Below are 19,657 nucleotides of genomic sequence, written 5' to 3' on the forward strand. Positions count from 1 at the left end.
CCAGTCCTCAGGTACCTCTCCCGTTTCCCAAAATTGCTAGGACAGCTCATGTTTTAGTTTCTTATTTCACAGGAGTATGAGAGATCTCTTGTCAGACAAGATAGCAGCCTTGTGCAAAGTTCACAGAAGCCAGGAAGGCCTAAGTTCAAACGTCACTTGTTTTATAGCTGCTCTCTGTATTTCAATATGTCTTATAGTCTTCACTATTAAACAGGGACTCACACTTTTAATTTTAACAGCAAATGAATTAGCAGTGTCAGATTCCTTTTTACTTGATAAATTCATTGACTCATCTGTTGAACACTATCTTTTCTGGCAGGATGGGAACAGAAGCTACTTCTTACACATTACACCATTGACTGTCACATACAGGGGTACATCGTCACCACCAGGAAAGTGGGGAATAGACTAAACCTTTGTACTGAGCTGTCTCAAGAATAATCAGCTCTGAATACCAGTGATCCAGACTCCATATCCTTTCTGCCTAATGAAAATAGAAGCAAGATTATGAATGCATTGCATTCAAGTAGGGCTGGGTGAATCCCTGATCTGCACTGAGTTTCTGCAGGTGGGACAAGGGAAAAAACTAGACTGCTCTTCTCTTATATTTTTGTAATGTGGAAAAAATATGTAGGCAATTTTGGCAGTACTACTAGAGGGATTTTTTACTACTTCTTGAAAAAATCTGCTCTCACTCATGAAAGCAGAGTGGTTCTCATGTATGTCAGTGAAAAGCAATGCAACCATCCAGATAAAAGGGAACCTTGCAGTAACCCAGACTAACACAGATGTTTATAAGAGCATGAACAAGAGGAGGAATAACCACGTTTTCTAAACACTCAGCTGTCAGTTTGGATAAGGAACTTTCAACTAGAGCATAGTTTTGTAGTACATTTGAGATTTGTTATCTAGTTTTCTTTGGCAAGTAGAAGAAGACCTACCTAGAAAAGTAGATCAGATCAGCCAAGCTACTGCAGTGTTCCAGCTGAGCCCCTAGTCCCACATGCCACCAGTTTGTGGATGATGATGAAGATGATGCTTTCATGCCATGACCTTTTCTTGTGCAGCAGTAGTGGACTGCAGGTCTGCTTGAATGGCCCCTCCTTTGGGGTGTGGTGAAAGCAGAGTCTTTGCTGCTGCCCAGCTGGGAAAGATCTGCTACTGTAAATGCAGAGAGAGAAAAAGATAAGCTTCAAACAGACCCCCAACACCCCGACCTTTCAGGAAGTTCAACTCTCAACTGGAACTCAGCAGCTTTTGCTCATTTTACATAATCCTTTCTGTACTCTTCCTTTTAAAGAAAGCACCTTCTGATGGCCTTGCAATCCACTTGCAAAGAAAGGAATGAAGTCCTGTTTTTCTGCTTCTTTGTCATCACACTTACAAAATGAACGGTGCCACTACTTCCTCTGTTATCACACAGAAATTCATTAAACATTCTACACATTGTGCAGAAATTTATGTCTCCCCTCCTTTTTCCTGCTGGAAATTTCTGGTAGCACAGTAATTTATTTCAAGTGGAACAGAAGCACTTGTGTTTTAGCTTTCTTTTCATGCCTAGAAGCCAGCAGTGTAGTCCAAATGTAATAATGGTTAATAATCCCTATGTGCATGCTTGCGCTAATGTTAACAGCATAATTTTCACAAGAAAATAATCCTGGATAGCGTGTTAATGGGTTTTTCGGCAAGATGACAAACCCCAGTGTTTGGTTTCAGAGCAGATTAGATTTGCAGACAACTAATTAATAACAAAATAATAGCATTCGTGTTGGCTTTGGAAAAATATTTTTACCTGTTCTGCAGCTGAAAGTAAAAAAGAAAAGTGAAGTCTCTGGGGTGAAATCTTGGCCAAACTGAGGTTAACTGCAAAATCTCCATTGACTTTAATATGTCAGGATTCCAGACTTTGTCTAACCTTCCTGTGTCATCCCAGTAGAGGATCATATGTTTCTTTTTCCATAGAGAAATCTCTGTGTGTCCTAACCCCACATTATTTGACCTCATGGAAATGAAACCACAGCATTACCTGGATGGAAAGAATTGGATCCAGATAAGACAGAGATGTCTCAATGGGGAATCCTGGCCTACTACCCCACAAGTCTCCTGTATGGCTGTGCTGACTTTAGTGCTCTGGTCTCCCCCTACCTGATCAGACCTTCAGGCATGGCCTAGAGTAAATGTTGCTTCCATCAGCATCAATACCAAAGATGAAAAATGTATGTCCTGAAAAAGAAAATACCTATACTGGAACATTTATTCTTGCCTTTTGAATGTCTTGTATTTAGGTTTTCTGTGCTCTGAGCACAGGGGTTTGCAGGTGGAGGTGGGTTTCGGATGTGCTTTGCAGTAACTGATAGTGTTTCCTTGAGTCTCCTGGGAGCAACATATATGAGTACTATTAGAGGCACAGTCATAGCATTCTTGTAGTGCCTGACAAGATTTTAATCTGTTTTCAGTGCTGAGGAAATTGCCAGGCTCTAATGTTCTGACTACAGGGCATGAATGTTACTGCCAGCTAATGGGCAAAACGTATAACTATTAACGTGATTGCGACCTACATCCCAGTGAAACAGCTGCCAAATTTTCCTGACAATTGAGGAATACTTTGTTCTCTGCTATTATGGTACAAAGTGTGATAGATATGAGCATTATTGATGTCAATTCTTCTTTCCATCAAAGAGCTGTAGTCATGAGAAATTTTATCCTAATTCCTGTATGTTCTGCACATGTGGTTAAACAAATGACCTGAAAGTCTGCATTTAAGTACAGCAACTACAAAGACAGTACAACAGATATTTTTTGTTATCCCTGAGGGAGAAGAACAGCACCACATGGCTATCGTTACGAAAATGAGATTGAACTGAAATCCTGAATCTGAATAATTGAAAATTTAGGAATATCTGTGTTTTATTTTGAGCCCTGGTCATCTCTGATTTTGAAGAGTTACAGCACGTTTTAAAGGCCTGGGATATTTTCCTTTTATTTAATAGTCCTGTTATTGTGATATGTTGGTTTATTCAATGTATTTTTTATTACATTGTAAATGCTTCTGAGTTATTACAAAACCACCCTTATGAATGTGGTTTTACTTGGCAAGAAAACATTATTATTATTGTTATACATGACCTACTTGGGATTTATTGTAAAATTAAAAGTGTTGTAGAAGGAAGATCAAGAAAGCAAAACCAATGATAAATAGTAAGAATTCATACAAGATTTGAGTGAAGGACGAACTTTAAATAACTGGTGTGTCTCATCTTTGACTCATTGCTCTGTGTTTTCACTACATTAATCATGCCACTGTCACTTTATATTTGTGAACTGTGAAGCTCCGTCAGGGCAAGGGCCAGTACATGTTCCTGGATTACAAATCGGAAATGACTGTGATCGTTATCACTTTGGGCACAGGGACATTGTGTGGAAATTAGGAAACAAAAGTAGCAACTTAATCAGTGAGAGCCTGACAGCCACCCAGCTGCCTTGCCAGGAATGCGGGAGCAGCCACGGGTGCCTGGGAGCTTACTTCACTGATTACTGAGAGGATATTCATATTTAGATGGTCCAAACGATACACGCAAACAGTTTTTTAGGAATAAAATATAATTAAAACCATTCCATTTCACTTTTAGTATAATTCTTTGAATCTATATTAAGCATGCATGAATCTTGATCTATTTGTGTCTAATTGTTTTTAACTTGGTTATTAAGCACAATATTTACAAATGAATGTCATGGGGCTTCTGTTTTCCCTTGTAAAATCAGATATATTTTCAAATTGATGCATACAAATTGCCTATCTCTTTGTCTAGCAATCTATTTCTAATATATGCGTCTCTTCCTCTGTCTAGCATCTGCTACATGCACATATACAATCAGTTGTACATCTATGAATTTATTTGTCCTGTATTTGTTAACAACAGCAATAGGAACTGTGCATCAGCCAAAGAAAAAGAAACTACGAACAATGAGTTAGCAGATATGAAATTGAAGGCTGAAAGTTTCTCCAATTTAGGTCATGATTGCATGACTTATGGAAGGAATGCTTTGCAATTACATTGACTTCCAGGAAGAGATGTGATTTTGATAAACTGAAGTAGGAAGGAATATTCTTCCAGATTCTGGGAAGAAAAAAAAAAAGGGGGAAAATGCTGCTCCTAAAGCAAGGCTTTAGAAGGGAGTCTCCTCCATCATTCCTTTTCATTTGTCTCTTCTTTACAGTGACTTAAGTGCAGGAACGTCTCCAAAAGATTTAAATGTTCAGATTATCCCTAAATTTACACTTTTGGACCGTTTACACATGTTTGGACCAGTTTTCATTCTACAGAATAAAAGATTTTCAACCCAATTTTCTTGTCACTGCTACTGAGTTTGTGTTCAGTGTTAAGTACAGAACAACCTGATTTTACTTCTCATCACTGCACTCCAGTACAGTTATTCCTTTAGCAGCTAATGGAAATGACAATACTTATTCCTGGTATATGAACTCTCTAGAGAGACCTGCAGTTTTACATTTCTCACTCAAGTCTGTGGCATTCAAGAAGTAAACTCAGAGCAAGGAATTGATCCCCATAATCATACACTGAATCTCACTCTAACAACTGGGGATGAAGGAGATTGTGTTAGCACACTTTTACCTAAAGGAAACCTGTGATCCCTCCCTTTCAAAATCCCCAGAGGAATTTAATGAAAAGAGGGACCAGACTTGACATTATATTTGGCTGCTCTTATATTTCCTATGAAAAAGGTCTTATCATTCTATACAATTATTAAAGCCATAAATGGATATATATATATTGATCTGTGTCATTTCAGATAAACCAAGGCACTTCTTTATCTTACTAAGTTTCACAGTCTTTTCTGCAAGCTAATTTGAGTACCTGGTATCTCATTATATGGTTTAGTGAACTTCGGATCTTTACATTGCTGCTTCTAAAACAGGGATTTTATAATCTGTTTAGTGGAAGGAACTCATCCTTTAGGTATATAGATACATGGATGTACATATGTAAATGTATGTACATGTATACTGAATATGTGACAGTTTCTATCTGAAAGTTTATGCAAGTTTCTCAGTTTAATAACTATTGGAAGGAAGTATTTGACAACACTTTTATTTATTTATTTTAATTCATTCTTTGTCATGTATTCAAGTTATCAGTTCTGACAGCCCAAGAAGAACCCAAATTTTCTGGGATTGCACATATTTTGGCAGGATTACCTTCCCACTACGCAGAGTTACACATTCATTATAAAGATGAGAATTATAGGTATGTCTGGAGGCACTTAGAGATTAGTGGGTATATATAGAATTTCGGGAATGGAAAGAAAAGGCGTTAGTGTTTATACTAGTAGTTAACTTTTTTATAGTGCTGTGGGAGACTGAAGTTGTTAGTTTGCTGCTATAGATATTCCTGGAAAATTCATTTATTTGTGCCTTAAAATTATGAAATTATTCCAGCAGAGTTGTATCAATATCATTTTTTAATGTCTGTGGTAAAACTAAGGTAAACAATGTCATGTATTCAGAATATCTATCATTAAACCGCTTGTGCCCAGATTACTGTAATAAAAGTTAAAACCATAAATATAGCTAAACTTTATAGGACACAAATGAATATTTCTGTCTACCTACATTTACAAGCCATAATTTAAAGGAGTTATTATGTACATACTCTTGTAAATCTATGTACATAAATACTGCGTGTGAGAATATATAAACCCTTGTCTAGATATTAATTCCTAATAGCCTGAAGTAGTTCAGGCCTCTATTTCCCTGGGTTCGAGGGTGGAGATGGATTTTACAGCACATAGAGGCTTTGCTCTTTGCTATATTATGTACCAATGGACAAGAACAGCAGCCTTCAATATAAACAGGAGTCATGGTGTTGAAGCCAAATGCTGAACACAAGACATAAAGAAAAATAAAATAATATTTGCCATTATTAAGCAAGGGAAAATAGGAGAAATGAACAAGGCTCTTGATAAATACATTCTCATTCCGTGCAGTGTAAGTATGTTTATTTTAAGCATTCTTCACTAAATAAGACAAGCTGAGGTGAGGGATCTCATCTGCTTACAAGCACCTTGACTGTTCAGGTGCTCTAGCTTGTCAAAGGCTCCACTGAGTCACAACTCAGAAGTTGTTGGCAGCATGCTCTGCCCTGAAGCAGACCATGAACCATGCCGTGACCACAGGTATCTTCTGGTTCCAGCTTTCCCTGTGTTTTGAGGTAAAACTTTAGCTGCATAAACACTAATCATGGCCACAAAGATCACTGGCCCCACACTTCACCTGTTCTGGAGAAGGCAAAACTCAACCATGGTTCAGAGCTTACCAGGTGCCTGTGAGATTCCATAGGCATCACAGACAGGGAATGCACAATAAGATTTACATTTCTGGTAATGCTGAAACTTTAGGGAGCTTGAGTTATTCCCTGTCACCTAGCACATCATATGAGAACTTTCAGTTCTCCTCACCACTAAGAGTTGGTTATATGTGGTTATTTTTTAACAGAAGTACACCTACAGTGGATACCTAGTGCAGAGATCATGAGTTCCCTTGAGTGTTTTAAGACAGGTGGGAAGCAGAGAGTGGATATTTTGTGGACCCCTCTGGGCAAAAGGTAAAAATAAGTAGTTGCCTGAAACAGTGGGGAAGGTGATGGCCCAGGGGATACCCTTGCACTCCTGTAGTCCCATATGTACTGATATTGCACTACTTTCAGAGGTTTCAGTGCATCTAAACTTTTCATTTATGTTTTCAAAAAAAGATCCCAAATTAAGATGGTAGATATATATATATATATAATGTCCTGGGTCATCAGCTGACTTTGAGATGTATCAGGTATTGATGAAAGGCAGAAGGGTAATTTCCATAGATTACAATCAATGCAGGAAAGATAGACAAATGGCAATAAAATAAGAGTTGTGATTTCTTCATCAGAGAGGACCTAAGACAGAGAGCTCATGGCAGTGAATAAAGAGATTCCTCTTCTGTGATATTTATACAAGGAACTACAGAAAGAAGAAACCTGTGCAAAGACTAGAACATAATACAATTGAGACTTAATTTCACAGTCTTTATTGGAAAAGTGTTTCCATACATAGAATACCAACAATACACTCATATGTTGTAGTGATGAGTGTAAGAAACCAAATAGAATTAAAAATAGATTAAATAATACAATATTTATACATTATACTGCTTTCTATAACACAAATAAAAAGTTTATATCTAGATTCCAAACTATACTACAGCTTCCCAGGTTCACTGATGGTTTAGCTATAAGCTGGCAGTGCAATACAGCAACCAGAACTATTTATGAAGTTTAAGATTACAATTTTCAAGAACTGCATGTAATGCAGTGAGGAGATATTTCAGTGAAACTAATTTTGATTATAAGTGATATGTCCATCTTTAAGAATGAGGTGTCTAAATATTCTTCTACACAGAAGCGGTTCCAAAATGAGTCATTCTGAAAAGTACTCCTCACCAAAAGCCAAAGAAGTTCCACACTTTAATAGAAAATTATTCTTTAAAAAATCCCCCAGATGTTAATTTGTTTAGGGTAAGATCACAGATGTTGCCTTTCCTATAATTATGCCTTCTCCTTCAGTGTATATTTGGGAGGTTCACATATGCACTCAACTGTATAATCATAAATTAATTTAATTTATGGAACTAAGTGGTTTGGTAAGTTAGACTCAGAAAGAAAAATTTGGTTGGAGCTGCAATAAAATTTGTAAAGGTTAACATTAAAATGGATAATTCTTTGAACCAGAAATATTACTAATCAGTACAAAATAAGAACATATTTTTCTGATTTACTTGTTAAAAGCTGCTTCCTTATGGAACCATTTAATCACATTTGATATGATTCTCAGTTATGCTGCTTATTGACTTTATTAAGCCTTAAGGTTAAAAAAAACTAAGAGAGAACTAATATTTATACAAAAATAATTGAAACTGACTCTTAAAGTGTTTTGTATGCTTTTTTAATAACTGTAATTAATTGCATTTGAAATGACACATAAATTTCCTTTATACAGATTTTTGAGTTATAGTCTAGAAGTGGGCACGTTTATAGATTGATATAAAACTTTGAAAACAAACTGGAAAGATTTCATGAAGATACCTTAGTAGAAAGCTCAGCTAGAATTATCAGGCCAGTACAATCAATACTTGGCCTTTGTCAATACACTGCCTCTGATGCCAGATACTTCATGAGGAACTGAAACTCAACCTTCTTGCTCCCATAAATTACCCATATACTGAATATTACCTGATTGGGTAAACCTAACTGGGGAAGTCTTCTGATATCTTGAAACAAATTGATCTGTGTTCCTCATATCTTGTCCTGACTGGTGTAGCAAGGACTATTTCTATTCATATTAAAGTATAGTGCTTAATAAAAATACTTTTGCTCCCAGTTTCCCAGGATTCAGTGGGATGCCATGCGGTGTATTCTTCCACCATCATTATCTATTATTGCCTATTATATTTTATGTACTATACTGCATAACATAATATTGTAGAGATGCCAAGCCACCACTGACACAAGCTCAAGTATCCAGAAATTGATTTTCAGAGACTGTAGTTTCTCAAGCAACCTCATAGAAGTAACTTCAGTACAATAAAGTGCTGCCATTTTATAGCTGCACAGCTAGTTCACACAACAGTTTCCTCAGATGGTTCTGAAGACTGTGTCCCTACTGAGGTCTATTCATACATTCAGAAACATCCTTACTGTCTTTCCTTATTTTGCTGATTTGGTCTATGTGAAACAGTTCCTCTTATTTATATCATCATGTGTGGTGTTGGTTTGTTTGTTTGTTGGTTTTTTTTAATTTGTTGTGGTTTTAATTCATGAGACTCCTCTTTTTAATTTACTTCCTTCTAAAAGTTTCATTAGGAGATGAGTTTTCCACACCTCTTCTCAGTCCAGCAGAGATTTTAATAGAGTCTGGTTTCAAATATTGAGTATGTGAGATTAGGTCTGAAGTAAAGTAATAAAAAACCTGTGAAGAATGAAAAAATAGAACTAAAAAGAACCATAAAATACCACAGAATCTGCCTGATCTTTACCTGAAGTATTGTTTAAAAGTCCCAGTGATGGAGGCTTCACAGTTTTCCCACAAAATCCCTATCAGTATTTTATTGCCAGTGCTGCTAGAAAACTTTTCCACTGATATGTAAAAGTTAAACTTCACTTACTGCAGCTTCAAGGATGCGGAAACCAGATTGTTCTTTCTCTCTTTGCAGTTTTATGTCCCTCTAGCCAGTTACTTTCCTGTTAGCCTTCTTATTAAGCTGAACTTCCTTAAGTCTTTCAGTTTTCTAGATTTATGACCATTCTTTGTCTTTCATACTCTCTCCCAAAACACTGTATGTCTTTCTTGAATTGCAACATTCAGAACTGGAGACAAAACTACTGCAGGCACTTTACTGATGCTGACCGCAGCAGAAAGACTACGTCATGTGTTTTGTAATAATCTCTTACATCTGTTATTCCTGATTTCTCCTGACAAAATGATGTCTGGTCATCTTTTTGTTTATATGAAGAGAAAAACTTTGGGGTTTTTAATTTTCTTTTTTTTTTTTTAAATAACTAAATTATACTTCCAGATTCATAGCAAACTTTTATTTAGCTGAAGATTGCTATAAAACTAAGCTCAACCTCCATGAGGACAAGTGTCATTAGTACATTGGATGTCACCTGGATTAGAAATCTTGGTATCAGTCAGCTGGGGCTGAATCAAAGAGTGTTTGGGTGCTGTGTGCTGAGGATGCAGCTGTGGTTTCATTGGTCACATGCTAAAGAAACAAGTAGCGGTTATTTGTATTTGTGAGCTCCATACGTATGAAGATATGTTCACAGTTTATATACATATATACCTTATGCAGGCTATAAATTAAACATACATAATCAACAACCAATTTTTCCTGATGACAATTTAATTGTGTCTATTAATTATTCCATATAGCCAGATAGTAAACATATGAAATGCCAAAGATTCAGGCATTCAAGGATTCAAGTAAAAGTATCTTTGATGTGTTTGGACCATTTACTTTGGAAAAAATAATGAAATGTTTCAGTTCAGAAATGCATATATTCATTTCAGCATGAGGTAGTTTAGGAGGATATACACACACTCTGCAACTCAGTGTTTGTTTCTCTGTCAGGAATAGAATTCAGAAAAATACAATACGTAATTTAGGGTTAAGATATATAAAAGAAATATGAGGAGTTGCAATATTACAGAAATCTATGAAACTGCAGAAACAAGTGCAGAGTAATGAATTGCTTAAGTATTGTGCAAATAATTACTGTCATTAAGGTGCAACTGAAAAACTAACAGGTGTATTTTCTTGCTTCTTTAAGGCCAGAAGTCTGGGCATATTGCATTACAAAAAAAACCCAACAAACACAAAAACCAAAAAACCAAACCAAACTAAACAAAACCCCAAACAAACAAACAAAAATCCAAAACCAAAAACAAAACTACAAATCCCAGAGTTTCTGTAGCCAGATTTTCTTAAAAATGTTTGGTTATTTATAAAGTTTCTGGATTACGTTTTATGGTTTCTATTTAGTTTTTAAATAACTGTAATGTTGGCCTTTTTGATACACAAATAACTTTTCTTGGTGATAAATTCCTTCCTAACTCCTTCGAATATACAGAAGTCAAATGAATTCTACAGTATTCTATATATTTCAACTTTTCCAGCTTATTCACACTAAAGCAGTTTGTGTATTTGTAAAATACAAATTACATCAGCTGTTACTTTTATATCTGACTCCCCAGTGCAATTTGTCAGTTGGGGGAGGTATGACCCTCCCTCAGACAGAAAAACAAATTGGTTGTTGTGGTATAGCATTATCTGTACATCATCAGGTATGCAAAGCAAGACAAGACAGAATTGCTCTTCCATAATAACATTGGTGCATTGTCTTTCTGTTATTCCAAATGATGTGCAATATATGGTTAATGGTAGTACAGGGAGAGCAGTATTTTATTACTTTAACTTACATTCTTGTTCTAAGGTACTGCATGAAAACCTAATGTCATCTGGATATCATAGCAGTCCTTAACATATAATTACATAGGACTAACGTTACTTGATCAAAGTAAAAGAAAAAGCTCTGATTTCTTTTAGAAGCCATCTGCCACAAACCATTATCATTTACGTAGGCCCTAAGTTACAGTTTCCATTTTAATAGTTCTATTAGTGTTTGGGTGGCTTCTATGAAGATTATTCAATAAACATTGTCCAGAAAAAGCTAGATACTTTTAATGCATAATCCTCTGGAATGTTTATTAAACAGTAACACTGAACCTTCTGACAGTTTTATTTCTGAGAATGTTGTAACATTATTATGCATCCCACCAGTAATTCTGCATTACTGAAAACTCCTGTGCAATGTAATGAGTCTTAGCAAAAGCAGATGCAGTTGAATTAATAACAGGGACATCAATGCACTATGGAAAACCATATAGAGGAAGGAGCTGTATGGGGGGTGGGGGAGATGTAGAAAAGAATTCTGTTTCACATTTGCTGCAAAAAGTAACTGAAATAAGAAACAGTAACATAAGGATTTGAAAATCCAAATGTAAAAAGTGGATTCACCTGAAAGAGTGAATCAAGCATTATATATATACCGTTTAATGCAGAGTTTCTGCACAAATTGAATTTAACTTAATTATAGGATGAAGAGGTTCTAAAAATTTACTTTAAATCCTAAGTGTTCTTGAATTTTCTTCTGTATGTCACATTTTCTGTGAGGCCACCCTGCAAGAATCCTTTTATCACCTGTTAAATAGATGCTATTCTTCTTAACTAACTACAAAGAAAGCTCTGTCTAAGGTTCAGTACCCTTAATACAAAGCCTCCAAAGAAGGAATGGCTTCAGATAAAAGTCAGTGCTTGGCCATAATGAACCTAGTAAATGTTGGTTTCCTGCAATAAAAATAATAGGTGAAATCTTGGCCTATTGAAGTCAATGGGAATTTTGCCATTGATTTTGGTAAGGCCAGTATTGCAACCAATAAATCTACTGACCAAACTAAAAGAAGTGGATGAAGGAAGAAAAGGGACTTAATGTAACAGAACCTCTAGGTTATTTCAGTCCTTGTTTTACTCTCCTTTGCCTGAGTGAATAGCTCCTGATACTCCTGAGATTTGCTCACAGGAACTATTGTGGCAGTGTACTGAACACCAAATATTTACAAAAGCATTTAATGAGTAATTCTGAAACAAGAAAATCAGCTTTGTTGTTATAATGAGTTAGTCTCAGATTCAACCAAAGGCTATTTTAGGGGTGAGTAACCAAGGGCAATTGCCCAAGACCAGATACCATGGGGAGTGTGTTAGAACACAATAATTAAAAGTACAAGTTATCCAACATGCCTCAATCTATACCTGCTGGAGCTCCACACATATGCAGTTAGGTCTTTCAAATGCAATCCTTTCAGTAATGTGAGTAAAATACCAGGGAAAAAAAATAGTTAGAAATAGAAATGTCTTTTTATATTTATATTCCTACCTGTGTTCCTTTTAATTGATGTGTGAAGATGATTTCTAATTATCTAATTAATTTCTATTCATCTAACCTAATTTCTAATTTCTGATGTATATTAAGTGTAGCCACCATATTTTTGCATGGGTTTTCCCAAACATCTGTTACACACATGCACACATGAGCCATGCACAGCAAGGCAGTTTCAGAAAGCTGCAGACTAACAAATCAAGTACTGTACAGCCACACAACAGCCATGCTATGGTCTTGTCTGGAAACAAAAGACACTGCATGTGAGGTGATGTATGTGTTAGTAGCCCATCATGGGCTGTACCATAACTTGAAAGCCCTGTGTTTCATTAGGAGGTGAAAGCTGTGGGAGAAATTTGAACTTCTTGTTCAGGTGTTCCACTATCTGGATCAGAATGTGGAGGACAACCATCCACTTTGTGGGTTAAATCTCATTTTAATACTTACTAGAGCCTTCAACGATAAATTTTCTCCACCACTTAAAACACTCTGCAGGTTTCCAGCCCAGAGTGGTTACCTGGTAATTCAAGCAAACTTTTGTGTTGTCTGAAACTGCAGGACATCCACTTTGGTTTTGACCGTCATGGGTATTAAGTGCTTCTCCAAACTGGGGTAATCAAACAAACAAACAAACAAACACGAACAACTGTTTTATGCAGAAAATATTTCACATTGTGTCAGTGTTCTTTCTCTGTAAAAATGTTTTTAACACTAGTGAGAGGCACACATAAATGATAAAATTTGTATTAAATCTTTTGTGAGTTCAGCTGATGTGGCTCATCAGAACATTAGTTACCTCTAATCACCAGTATAATTTTGGGTAAGATGAAATCAGCCCTTCTTATTAATCACACTGTATATCTGACTCTTGCTTCTTTCTACAGTCTTTAAATCAACTCCATCTGGTCCTCACTATTTAATTGTGCAGTTTACCTTTCACAATGAAACTGGCTTACTCCTGCAGAAGAAGATCCAATGTGATAAAAATTCTTAAGTAAAACAGTGGTTGCTTAAGTCTGGGATCAGATAACTATAAAAAACACAATCAGCTACGAAATGAAACTGGGTGTAAATTGGCTTGACTCCAGCTGATTTCAGTGGAAGGTATTGAAAACAATGTTCTGGGCCACCCTTCTTTGTGTTAATACTTTATGGAGCACATCGAGTAAGATGCCAGAGCACTGCCTGTACAAGTAAGAAACAATTTTATCATATTGTAGAGTAGTGCTGGGTTTACGGTCTGTTGTGGCAGGGTGAGGACTTAGGTAGGTAGCTAGAAGGTAATGACTCCTCTTATGTTAACTAAAAGAAACCGAAACAAAAAAGGGCTCCTCTTTCTGGGGTGCCAAGTTTATTTAGAGGGTCCATGACAGCATCTCAATTCCTTTACAATTTTTTGGTCACAGCTAAACTAAGCTGCAATCATTGCTGAGTTTGTGAAACTCTTTTTGGGTATCTAACCCAGTAAAAAATCATAATGCTGAAAGACTGTGAGATAGGAGCAATCCAGGTGAGGTAGGATATGGTAGGATCTTTTCCAGAAAGGACTCACATGGAAGTTACAATGTACAAGTAAGACCTGGTGCTTCCCTGTGCTGTGCTTTGTTCTTTTAGGCATTAATTTTGAAGCTGCCATGACTTCTCTATCACAAATGCTCCCTGCAACCTCGACAAAATGGAGGCAGGCGGGCCTGCTCCAGCTCATGCCAGGAGGCCGAAAAAGACTGGTACTCTGTGACTAGAAAGGACTACCCAGCACCCAACAGTCATGGGGTCAACTGAGTCTTGGGCTCAAAAAACACTTGAAATTTCTGCTTTTGGCAAGAATGCCAGCTATGCACCCTTATGTCACCACAATGCCTAAACCAGTAAAAATACCACAGCTACAACCTTTTCTCTTTTACAGCTTGAGAACTACATTGTGGAAAACATGAAATCGGAGATGGTGCAGCTGCAGCAGAATGCAGTGCAGAACCACACCGCCACCATGCTCGAAATAGGGACCAGCCTCCTCAGTCAGACAGCAGAGCAGACAAGAAAACTCACAGATGTTGAAACCCAGGTATGTTCCCAGAGTGGTTTTCTAAAAGCTGTTAATTGCAGAGAACTTTTCCCATCCTCTTTGTTTTCTAATGTATCACCACACAAAACATTTCGTCACAGGGCTCCAAGAAACACACACACTCAGTTTCTTGATACCAACAGCAGTGATGACTGACCCTTGCTAAGTGTCTTTCTTTTGATTTCATTTGGTTAGTCTATTTAGCTCTATGTGTAAGGCGGGCAGGACTCTCTAGGAAACTAAATCAGCATTTGACTTCAAATAAACAGCCCAACTACCAATTGTGAATGATACAAATGTCAAGCTAAATAACGAGCGTCAGGCTAAAACAGAGCCTTTGATCTCCATTGTTGTTTGTCTCTTTACTTTAGAAGAAAGTTTGTTTATTTTCTGTAAGATGCTTCCAGCTATTTGAAAAGTAGTGTATGTCTGCAGCTTTTAAACTGTGAAGAGACAGACGAGCATCAGCTTCTTTATAAAATGCTATTTGCTATTATTGTAAAATTGTGTAACAGGACATGAATTTAAAGAGCCATCTCCATATGATTCCTAGTACTAAAAACACTACTGTGACTGAAGTGACAAGAGTACCACTGTCATAACACAGAGTACAATTTCATATTGGGCTTATTGCAGATATATGTATTGCTTTTTTCCCTTTGAATTCTTTTATCAGTTTAAGATGCATATTTATTTTCCTGATTTTTTGCTAGCTTACTCTTGGTCTTCATAGCATGTGGTATGTCACCAGTTGTACTGCATTCACTGTTCATTTAGAATGGGAGAGTCAAAGTATTGCATTAATTTGGGTCGTTCTAGTAGCATATGTACTTCTTGAAAGATCATATTTTCTGTTCTAATGTCTTTACTTACGTTTACAATACCAAGTTATTATGTAATTGCCTTACAGAACACTAAGAAACGACAGCAATTAGGAAAGGCAAATACAGTTTTACACAGGTTCCCTGCACATATTTTTCTACATCTTGGTTAGAAGACCAACATTCACACACAAATGTTGTGATCTCAGATGACCACAGTTTCTAAAACATAGTATATTGACTTGTGAAAATGTTGTGGAAAATCTTTTAATTCAATATCAACAGAATATCTAAATGGAAGCATAAGAAGTGAAGACTTATGGACTGTAGTATCATATGTTTAGTAAAGAAAAAGGAGGTGTAGGTACACTTCTTACATCCCAAAAGACCTACCTAGGTGTAAGTGTTGAGGACTCATTCATGGTTTGCTCCTTTAAGTAGGTAAGGAACAAAATGTGCATTGCTTCTGTCTCACTTTTCCTTCGAGGAACCACTTCAAGATAGAGATACCACTGGCAACTACATAAAGAAGCAGAAGTCTTCCTCCTTCTATACCTATTGCTGAAGAATTTAAGGGATGTTTGAGACATCAGTGAGAGTGGGTCTTGTTTGCTGTCCTTGCTCTGACTTTCAGCTCAGTGATGGTATTTCCCATGTCCCCTCTTTCAGCAGTATGAGAAGGTTCCTGGCTCTACCATTAATCAGAAAAGAGTGGTGCAGGTGATCTTGGCAGGCTGCCCTTGGCAGTGATAGAGGCAGCCAGCTGCATAACACAGAGATGAAAGTCTGTAGAATACAAGGAGGAGAAAGGCAGACCAGGATCTCATGCCTGTAAGAAAGACTCAGACCAGAGTAAGGAGGAGTCTGAAGGACTACAGATAGAACTTCTATCTCCTTAAAATCTCACTGACTCCTCTCACTTCATGATCCATCCAAAATCCCTCTGATTTCCTTTAGGCTTTCTTCTCTGCCTGAAGCGCTACTGTTATTTTGAAACCTGCTTCATAGATGTATCCTCTTTGGAAATATGTTGGTGCTTTCCTGTCTCCTCGCCAATCTTTGTAATATGCTTTCCGTTTCTGCCAGGTCCCTCTGAAATTGTGGTGATGCCTTCTGGCACTTCCAAATGTATCTATCTTGAACAACATAACAGCTGCATTTCCAATTTTCTCAACCTCTGTACCCTTAAAAAAAGGACAGCTCTAGTTGCTCTGTGAATGTCAACAATTTCAAACAAAAATAAGACACTAGACTGAGTTGGAGAGCCATTCTCTTTGCTTTATGTTCTGTAACAAATACCTATCAGACATGCATGAGAAAATGTCCCCATGTAATCCTATGACAATACTGATAAATGCCCTTGCAAGAAAGGTCTGATAGGTTCCATTAAAGAGGCACTATTCTCAGTTCCAGAAGTGATTGCATCTTGGCTGTTTTGGGCACACATACCTGCAAAAACTATTTACACAGACTCCTCCATACTCTATGTAATGAATGCTGATATCCCAACAAAATACACCAACATTAATTAAAATTGTTGCTTTTGTTCACAAAAGAATTCTTTCCACTTCTGAATTGCTTTTTTGTTAAAATATATTCTTTTTCATCTACTTAAAAGGCTTCTTTCAGTCTGATGTACTTAGTTAAACTTGTGTTATTGATACAGACCACCACTAAAATGAAAGACAATTGTAAAAAGCAATGTTTAGGATCACAGCCTTCATCTTAAAAATCTGTGTAAGTGTGCAAGTAGTGATAACACAAGCAGATACCAGACTTCATCCAACACTGTAAAAGACAGAACTTAGGGGAAAGCTGAAGTAAGAGTTCTATTTACAAAACAGTGGATGCATCACTTCAGCTTCAGTCCAAGTACTCTTGCACTCTTCTGGTTTACACATGAGTTGTAGGAATGCATGTTTGAGGCATGTCTCTTGTTCTTTCCATTGACATGAAGCTTATTTGGCAGGCATTTTTCCTTTTTCTGCCAGCCTAGTGTTATTCTACAGCAAACAGGGTGCCAGAATATCAGCTGGTACGTATCAGTGTAGCTTGATTGAGTTCATTTGCACCAGCTGAACATCTGAGGGTAAAAAATGATTTAGAAACAATTTTTGATGAATCATCACATGAATTAAATGGTTGCATTATGTTGCTGTAGCAACATAACCAGGACAATATAAATATTGTTTTTAATTTACCCTTAAGGTGCTAAATCAAACATCCAGACTTGAAATTCAGCTACTGGAAAATTCACTGTCAACGTACAAGCTAGAAAAACAGCTGCTACAACAGACACATGAAATCCTAAAAATTCATGAGAAAAACAGGTAAGAATAAGAAGTTCATTTCTTAGACTTTGTTCATCACAAAGTGGTCTGTGCATACTTTGTTATAAGGAACAAATGAAAGAGAAGAAGCAAATATGGTAAGTGGAAAGTATAGGTAATATTTGTGAAATGGCTAGAAGAGCTAGAATGTGAACTTTACACTGTGTTAACTCCTGTATGATAAACGCAAGTTGATTCTTACCACTTTTCATGTGTACTATAAGTTTACATCTCAGTTTGCTTCAGGACAACTAGTCATATGACCACAGTCCACTTTCAAGTAGAAAAATATTAATAATAAATTATGACACTATCAACTACATTAAAGTGCATAAGAAACAAAAAATCCTCAGTAGTTCATCTTTCTAATTTTAATGGATACAGAGATCTAACATGTAGAAGGATCTTTCTCTCCCTTTGGACTCAAGTGTATACCACACACCTGGAGCCACACACCATTTAAAGAATAAGTGAATGATAAACATTTAGGTTTTAAGTTGAAATTGAGGAAAAAAACTGCTTAGCAGCACATAACTTTTTAAGGAGTAAAGTGAGAGCCAAGAGGAAGTTTCAGTGTTGTCCCTCTGTGACAGATGCACGTCTAGCTGTGAGGGAGGTGCTTCTGTGACACAGGGACTCTGTACCTGAAGTCACTGGATGTAGCAATCGAGTATCTCAGAAAGCATGAGTGGTGGGTTGATCTTGTCTGCTTGCTAGGTGTCTCCTCAGCTGCTTCCTCACTCCCCCTTATCTATAGGACATATAGGACATGATGAAAAAGCTCATGGTCTAGATAAAGACAGGGAAATCACTTACCAGTTACTGTCATGGGCAAAACAGCCTTATTTGTTGCCAATTAATAACAATGTAAGGTAGGGAGAAATAAAAACAAAACTGAAAAGACCTTTCTCTCCTACCTCCTCTTCTTCTCTGGCTCAGTTTTACTCCTGACTCTTCTACCTGCTCCCTTGAACAGTGCAGGGGGATGAGTAATGGGGGATGTGGTCAGTTCATAACACTTTGCCTCTCTTTCTTCCTCGTGTTCTTCCCCTTCTCCAGCATGGTTCTTTCCTGCTGTCCTTCAGGATAACATTGCTGTAACCCGGGCTCTCCACAGGCTGCAGCTTCCTTCTGGACATCTCCACATGCTCCAGTGTGGGGTCCTCTTTGGGAAAAACTTCTCCACCATGGTCTCTCCTAAGAGCAGCAGGGGAATATCTGCTCCAGTGCCTCCTTCCTTACATTCTTCTCTAACCTTGGTGCCTGCAGCATTGTTTCTCTCACTTTTTTCCTCCTCATTCTTCATACTGTCATGTGCTATTTTTATTCTTTCTTAAATATGTTTTCCACAAGGCACAACCGTCTCGTCTAACAGGCACAGCTGTGCCCTGTGGTGGGTCTGTTGAGGCCTGCTGGAACTGGCTGTGCCTGGGATGGTGCAGCCCCGGCCTCTCCTCAGGGAGGCTGCTCCTGCAGGCCGCAAAGCTGCCCAAACCTGGACAGCTGCACCCAGTATAGTGAGTAAAGCCATTTTACTTCTTGGTTGCCCTGCTAGAGACCTGATGGTCATGTTCCTGCCTCTGCAAGGGACAGGTTTAAGCAGGGAGGACAGAGAGTGTTTTCACTCTGCAGCTTCTCTCTCGGTTCCCTTCTAGAAAAAGCTACTGTAAGTTTGACTAGAATTAAGGTTTCTATTTCCTGTGTCCACATTTGGCATTGAAATAAGGCAAACCGCTTTAAAAATGAGGTAGCTACTGAAGCATCCTGTAAAAGCTTTTGTGGAATATTTAAACTGCCATCAGTTTGCCAAAAGAGGCCTGTGACCCTGGTGCTGCTGGTCAGGAAGCAGCAACCAAGGTGGAAAGGCCTTGCCCAGGGCTATGTGTAAGGAAGTCT

General features: G+C 37.4%; 1 protein-coding gene across 1 annotated transcript in view; it reads left to right on the forward strand.

The window, feature by feature from the left end:
- Nucleotides 1-12,698: 12,698 nt before the first annotated feature.
- The window catches only part of ANGPT1 (angiopoietin 1), a gene marked incomplete at its 3' end in the record, with an annotated part of 69,339 nt that continues 62,380 nt past the window's right edge, over nucleotides 12,699-19,657 (forward strand). Inside the window, exons 1-3 of the mRNA XM_010189003.1 lie at nucleotides 12,699-12,811; nucleotides 14,418-14,610; nucleotides 17,640-17,761. Coding sequence (XP_010187305.1) covers nucleotides 12,699-12,811; nucleotides 14,418-14,610; nucleotides 17,640-17,761 — 428 coding nt within the window. The remainder of the gene's footprint in view (nucleotides 12,812-14,417; nucleotides 14,611-17,639; nucleotides 17,762-19,657) is intronic.

The sequence above is a fragment of the Mesitornis unicolor genome, unplaced genomic scaffold, assembly GCF_000695765.1.
Source record: "Mesitornis unicolor isolate BGI_N332 unplaced genomic scaffold, ASM69576v1 scaffold49627, whole genome shotgun sequence".
Taxonomy (NCBI): domain Eukaryota; kingdom Metazoa; phylum Chordata; class Aves; order Mesitornithiformes; family Mesitornithidae; genus Mesitornis; species Mesitornis unicolor.